The 7,822-nt window shown below is 41.6% G+C and overlaps 1 protein-coding gene across 1 annotated transcript in view; it reads right to left on the bottom strand.

Annotated features, from left to right (window-relative positions):
- Positions 1–5,263: 5,263 nt before the first annotated feature.
- Positions 5,264–7,822, bottom strand: part of MZB1 (marginal zone B and B1 cell specific protein) — a 46,835-nt gene continuing 44,276 nt past the window's right edge. Inside the window, exon 4 of the mRNA XM_068099389.2 lies at positions 5,264–6,272. Coding sequence (XP_067955490.1) covers positions 6,137–6,272 — 136 coding nt within the window. The 3' untranslated portion in view covers positions 5,264–6,136. The remainder of the gene's footprint in view (positions 6,273–7,822) is intronic.

The raw sequence follows: 7,822 nt of genomic DNA, 5'->3' as shown, positions 1-7,822 counted from the left end.
CCATAGGACATTGACGTCTGGAACAGCGTTTGTCTGTCCGTCCGGTGTATGTATGTATGTCCTTCACAAACGTCCAACAATCAGACTTAAGGATTTGGTCACATGACAGGGCGACAGCAGATACAAGCCTGGCTACGCCATTGTTAGACTAATCAATCTTGTTTAAGAGATATGCACCATTTTATCAAAAGCATTGATACACAGGATGGAAATATGTATCAAGTTATTAACTGTTTAGGGCTGTCAGGATAGCCTAAACTCCCTGGAGGTGTGCGCACTCACTGTTGAGCTGTCTAGCCTGAGTTAGAATCTCCGCCTAGCTATAAACTGCAACCCTGGTGTTTCTTTGCATGTTGCATGATACATCAGCACTGTCCCTTGGAAGGATGTTGCGCCGGAGGACCCCTCGGCCAATGCTGTTTGACGTTAAATATTCCAGTGTCTTTCGCAAAGAGTAGGCAAGAAAACCCAGAAGACTGTTAAAGACCCAAAATACCCCAAAGGCCCTGAAGACTGAAAATATGTAAAATATCCCAAAGACTCTTAAAAATCCAGAAGACCGAAAATACCCCAAAGACCCAAAAGATCCCGATTACTGAAAGGATCGAAAAGACCAAAAAGACCCCGAAGACCCCAAAACCCAAAATATCCCAAAGTGTGAACAGTAACGTTAACTGTTTATTTGATCTTGGTCTGATTTTGGAAGCAATGATAGCTCAGTCCTATCATAAACATTTTCTACCAAATTTTGTTATCTATATCAGGCAGAATATTACACTATTCCAAATATAAAGTTATTCTGGCCTAATCTGTCAATTTTTTGGTCTGCCTATCTTATTCCCAAAATTGGTAAGAAGACCTGATTTCGTCTCTTTCCTATGAACATTGCCCACTGTTAACTGCAGAAGGTCCAATGCAATGTGGGGCAATTGTCACAAACTTTTGGCACCAAATAACCATTCCACATTGAAGATTAATTAACCCTTTAACCCATGGCTTCTTCATTACAACTGGGATTTACCAGCTGCAAAACCTTATAAATCACATGTTTCTCCATTACTCATTACTTTTTGTGATTAATGGTATATTCTGATTTCTGATGTACCACCATTCTCTGTTACACCATGAGCTTTGGTGCTTCCGATGCAGTTTCTTGGCAAGGGTTAGACTGGGTGGTTTGCCATTGCTTTCCCAGCAGTAGTTAGGGCAGCAATTTGGAATTTGTTCAGGGATACTTCGCAGACTCTTAGTTAAGGACACCGTGGGATCTATAACGTCCACCATATAAATCCGGTAGATGTGACGCCTAGTTTAACGTCCATCCGAGGGACGACACACACATGGATGAATCACACTGCCAGTGAAACACCAGGAAGGCATTTTATAGCTGGGTTGAGATTTGAACCCAGGTTCGACAGCTTAGAGGTGAGTGTGCGTACCTCTTCGCCATCGTGCCAGTCCGATAATTATATACTGTACAACAAACTGCATGAAATGTAATGTGAAAAATTATTAGCAGATAACATTATCTACAAATTTGTCATTATTATTTATGTTATTTACGAATTGTACCAACTGGTGCAGCTGTGCTGCTAATGCAGTGAGTGCCCTTGGATGTTTGGGGAGGAACTTTGAGCTTTGCCAAGTTGCCATGGTTACAATAAAGGTTTCATTGTTCTTTGCTTGTTTGTGGGTGTTAATGTTCCTCTGCCATGATTTGTTACAAGACAATGATTTGTGCTTTATCGTGTTCCCACAAGTCCTTCTACATAAAAATATTAATATTGTCTGTCCAAACTGTTGCCATTGGATACTTTGGGGGAACATCTACTTCTACTCTGATTCCCATCCAAAACCTTCTTGAAGAACCTGTTCATTTTTTGATAGATCTGTCCTGTCTGAGTGATACCCTTCACCAAGAGACACAGGAGGACAACATGAATGTCCATACAGTATAAGTAGCTGATAACACAAATATAGACAATATTGCACAATAATAATAGACAATAAAACAATAGACAAAGGCAGCACAATAGAAAATATTGTTTCCTCTTGCTTTTCAATGATTTTTTTGTTTGTTTTGGTTTTCACTGTCCATTTCCATTACTGCATTACAATATTATTTATCAAATCATCAGGCTAGCAGTGCATAAGACACCATGAGATCTCTGATATCCGCCAGCAAATGCTCGCAGGCATTTGCAGCTTAACATCCATCCAAGGTACGACACAGTCATTGTTGCACACAAATTAGAGAAAGGGAATGGAAAAACTGTGACAAGAGTGACAACCATGGCTCACAGAAACGTTCATCACTTGCTCCCATGCTCTGGAAGCAGAGTGTGATAGTGAATATATATGAGGGGGAGGGGGGAAGTTGGAGATAAGGCAGAGCGAATATGGGAATAAAAAAACAATATCAAAATTGATTAAAACATTTCAGTTCAAGATTCGGATCCAGTTCAAATTGCATTTTGGAAGGCCGAAGAAATACAGCATATTTGCTTCATGTAGATGTTTTTTAAAAAGTTTTTTTTCTTTAAATCTCACTAGAGGCCCAGCTGAACTTCAGCTAATCTCATTAATGGAGGGAAAGATGGCAAACCCCAGCTTTTTACCTTTTGCCTATGCCACTTTTTACCTTTTTAGGGTGGACGAATGTTATGTTTTCACCCCTGTCAGTTTGTCGGTGAACAGGATATCTCATAAAGTTATGGACGGATTCGGACAAAACTTGGTGGACAGGTTGGGTGTGTGACAAGGAATTTTGGTGAAGATGCGAATCTGCATCCAGATCAGATAATTTTTTAATGATTTTCACCACTGAGAGATTGAGGCCTAAAACCAATATATAGCAGGATATCTCAAAATATTATGGATGGATTTGGACAAAACTCGGCGAATGGGTTCGTCAGGTGACAAGAACCAGCTGGTTAGATTTTGGAAAAGATCCAGATCTGGCCTATCAGTGGGATACAAAATGTAAACTGTTCAGCCTGGTGAAGATATGCTCTCTCCCAAGTGCAGTTCTAGTTCTTACTATTTTCTGATATAGATAATTTGTGGGAAAATATCTTAAATGGGACTTCCGGTTCTGGATCTGTGCATGTGGACGTTGGATCAGCAGGTCCTCCTTCCAGTTCATCAAAGCTAAGTTTTACGGACCAGATCCGTCGTGTCTTTGTGTTGTATGTTTGTCCCTGTGTTACTGTTTGTGTTTTCGTCCAGGTTTCCATGTTAAACCATACCTTGTTGTGCTGTATTGTCCCTCAACCCTGCTGTTGGTGTGTTTCCCCATCTCTCTTTCTACTGTTCCTTTTGTTATGTTGTATACTGATTTGTTCTATGTTCTAGCTCCTCCACGAGCCTCGACTTTGTAGGCAAATAATAATAATAATATGGCAAAATTAATTGGAAATATTGTAAAGGTATATCTTGAAATATGCATGGCTACAGATGGGTGTTAAAACACTTAAAGGAAATAACTGTGAAAATCAATGAGGCATTACCCTGGGTGGATTAACCATCCCTTTTCAGCCAAACAGTCCCTCACCTCTGCCACCCTCTCCCTCCCCACCACCCCTTCCCCTGTCACCCCATTATCTCGAACCTGCAAAAAAGGCATTCTCCTAAGTATCAGGACCTTGGAAACTACTGTTAGTATTTTGATCCTGTTTTACTATATAGCTACAAGTAGCCTATGGTTTAAGGTTGACACGTGCACTTTTTACCTGCGCCATGCCGCATGTCTACAAAAGCTTCCCATTGCTGTTGTTGTTGTTGGGGTTCTTGGTGGGTGTTGATATTTGAAATGTGCACTTATTGGTTGGACAACTGCCGGACCACACCCACAATCTGTCATTTGACTCCACCCACCATAGCGCCAAGATCAAATGATATGGCCGCCATCTTGTTTTCTGATCGGCCTTGCACATTAGGCCAATATTGGCCTCTGCTGATAATACACTGTCCCACTTTGTTGCGTCAGATTTCCATTGACTTTGTTTGGGTCGAGTTTTAGATAATAAGTAAGGTTTAATCAAGCCTGTAAGCTTCTCCTTAAAAAACAGTTTTACGTAATTTTGAATGGCGCCACATGTGTATTTCCCAAACGGCCTGTTGCCGGATTTTAAAAGCCAATTTCGTCGCGCTTAATGACAAAGTGCCGCACCTCGAATGACCACGTACAGGTTTTTATGAACAAAAGGTTTATTACCACAGACAGCTGGACTCTTGCAAACTGAAAACACCTCTGATGTTCTTGAAGCCCAAGCCTAGATCTACTGTAATCCATATACTCCACAGAGGATAACAACATAACCATTCCTGCCGCTCCTGTTCAGTGTGAGTGCAATAATTAGCTGAAACCAGACCAGATGTCTGTCAAACTCGTTTGTAATTGATGTTGAACCAAACCGCGAAGACCCTCGGAGATGAATTGTATAATATCTTCAACAGCAAGGATGAAGGAGTTGAGTGGATAGAGGCAAAAATATATATATCTTCTGCTGCATGTTGGCACCACAGTGAGGTTATTCTTGGTATTCCATGAAAATTTCAGGGAAGTTAATAAAACGTGAAGCTTGGTGAACTAACTACATGAAGGCAAAGTTTCATTAACTTAAAACTTGAGAATTATGACCTTCCATTGTAAAATCCATAAAACAATATAACTTGCCAAGGATAGTTAATTTTATTGCATAAACTTTCAACATTGAACTAGTGGCCACTGATTGCAGAGGGAGATGATTTATTGAAGAAGATTGAAACGTGATGACAATTTGGTCCATCATTCCATGCCAGATTTACAGTTAACCTGCAACATAGCCCGGAAACATTTGTAGTCACGAAAACATTCCAGGGTCATACATCAGCCGGAAATATAATGGCGGTTGTCTTTTAGGATGTGACTGCTGGTGTTTATGAAGTGCACAGCTCGCCCTCACATAGCAAATGTGACCACAATTACTCTTGCAAAGATAAGTTGAGAGCTTCTATAAATCAACCTCCATACAATCTAGACTTGTGCTTGCGGGATAGCCGAGAGGTATGCATAATCGCCTCTGAGCTCTCCAGCGTGGATTCCAATTTTGATCCAGCTATAAACTGTCATCCTGATGTTTCATAGGCAGGGTGAGGTATCAACGTGTTCCACCCCTTCGATGGACGTTAAACTTGGTGTCCAATGGACAATGAAGATCACACAGTGTCCGTCACACAGAGTAGATAAATTATCGCCAGCGCCATAAGTGAATTGCAAAAGTTGGGGGACAAGGACATCTTTTTATTTTTCCATTCCAGCCACTGAACAATGAACAATGAATAAACATTGAACAATGGATGAAAACAACGAATGAACAATGAAACAGAGAACAATGAATAAGCAAGGTTTAAAATTAAATAAGTGAGTAAGATTTGGCAGTTGTTGCTATTAGAAAAGTTGGAAATCCCTTCCATGAACGATGGCCTTGCCCTAAACATTTGCTTGAATTACACAATTAGTTTGGCCGAGGTCTGCTGTAGCGGATCCGAATATGGCAACAGAAGACCAATTAATATCTGACGAACAAGAGCACTAACTGACAATACCAACTTACAATGAATAGCATGATGGAAATTGTTTCCAGTTTCTGTGTGGGGCATTCTGTGTTAGGGTTCGTCCTCTTCATAAATAACAGGGAGAGAGGGTCGCTGGAGGTTGAATGACTTGTGGGCCACTGAACACGCCACTACTATACAGCGTGCCCCTGCATTCACTTTAGGGCTCCCTAGTGGCCTAGATTCTAAGGTAGCATGTACAATCGGCAAGGGCGAAGTTATTGGGAAGTTACACATCTTGTGATTTGCTCTGTAAGAACGCCATTTCTTATCTGCCTTTGTGCGACTCCATTTTTGCTCTATCTGGCATTTTCCATGGTCAATACTTTTATTCTCCTCAGAAACAGAATCGTGTAACAATGCAGAAACTTTTGAATTCCTCGGTGCTGTCAGAAGTTTCCTCCGAGGAAATATATTGAGAAGGCATTCAAGAGCATTCCTGTTCTCAAGAGGCAGTTGCGTAGATACAGAATTCGCACTTCCTGGTGATAAAATATGTCCACCTGAATCACGTCGGACCTGGGCATCAAATGTTGGCTCAGCCAGTTGGCATATGGATTCGTAGTAAGCATCTTGAGTCTTTAGATGAAGATGGAGGCATCTCGAGACGTGCATAGTGATGATCCTTCAGTGTCGTTTCCGGCCTCTCCAAGCAGCCATCGATGAATGTCTTTCTTCACACATGAAAGAAGAACAGAATTGTGCACAAATTCAGATTTAGATGATGCGGTGGTTATGCATCTGTAGAAAATCAGGCAAATATTTTTACCCATCTTCCTGGAGCGAAAAAACTTTTGCAGCAGCCATTTTACAACTGATCAGCAAATCAGGCAATCTCCTCTCCTCACCCTCACCATCCCCACAACCCATTAAGAGCAAATCCTTCAAAAGGAAGAACAAGAGATTATTGAGGTACATGGAGTACCAGTTCACTGGTAATTCCCTGTGTGTCACAAGAGGCGACGAACAGGATTGGCGGCAGGAAGGGCATCCGGCCGTAAAACATTGCTTCAAAAAAGGGGACCATGGTGCCCAAAAAAGGGGACCACGGTGCCCAAAAAAGAGGACCATGGTGCCCAAAAAAGAGGACCATGGTGCCCCAAAAAAGAGGACCATGGTGCCCAAAAAAGGGGACCACGGTGCCCAAAAAAGGGGACCACGGTGCCCCAAAAAGGGGACCACGGTGCCCAAAAAAGGGGACCACGGTGCCCAAAAAAGAGGACCATGGTGCCCAAAAAAGAGGACCATGGTGCCCAAAAAAAGAGGACCAGGGTGCCCAAAAAGAGGACAATGGTGCCCAAAAAAAGGCCAACCCCCACTCTGCGGGGATAAATGGCCTCTAAAGGTGGTTCTTTTTTTCTATTTTTCTTCTGATCACCTTACACTTGATTAGTATTTTTTTTTTTTTTTTTTTTTTTTTTTTTTTTTTTTTTTTTTTTTTTTTTTTTTTTGTATACTGAATCGAGGCTCGTGAAAGAGCGTAGTATGAAAGCATAATCAGGAATTGGGGAGGATAGAGGTGGGCGAATTACCATTTTAAAGCAACACTAGGTAATTGTGCCCTGTCATTGGTACAGTACATAGAGAAAAGCTCATAGCAACTTAAACAGGTCTTTGTAACTCAAATATGTCTTGTAGTTTAAGACTGCAGTTGTCCAAGATTGTCACTGTTGAGTCATTGTCACAATCCAAATGGCCTAGACCTACTAGCACTGTTTAGTGAAAGGAAACCTGCTATTCCTGTTGCCGGTTGGCATGTTTAGCCTTCCCCTTTGAAGTCATGGCTCATGATGCAGGGTCCATAGGTTCAAACATATTGTCATGCTGGTGGGGTGCTTGCAAATGTGGCACCGCCAGGCAAAGGCGATATCATCGCCGATTTAACAAAAGCGATGCTAAGTGAGAAGCATATAGTTGCTTTTCCAGACATAGTCCATCTAAATTGGTTAATCCAACTAAATTGAATCAGTCGTGCACGTAGACACGCCCCTTAAGAAATATATCATTTATTATAGACCAGACGACAAGGACGAAGGATCGTGGGATGAACAGACATCCCGTAAACAAATAAATATCAAGCAATCCATAAACAAATAGCAACAAACCAATCACTCTAATGGTGACACACACACACACACACACACACACACACACACACACACACACACACACACACACACACACACACACACACACACAATATGGCGGCAGCGAGGGAGGTGGC

The sequence above is a fragment of the Myxine glutinosa genome, chromosome 4 (genome assembly GCF_964187855.1).
Source record: "Myxine glutinosa chromosome 4, kmMyxGlut1.1, whole genome shotgun sequence".
NCBI classification, from domain to species: domain Eukaryota; kingdom Metazoa; phylum Chordata; class Myxini; order Myxiniformes; family Myxinidae; genus Myxine; species Myxine glutinosa.
This window is presented reverse-complemented; position numbering and strand designations above follow the sequence as displayed.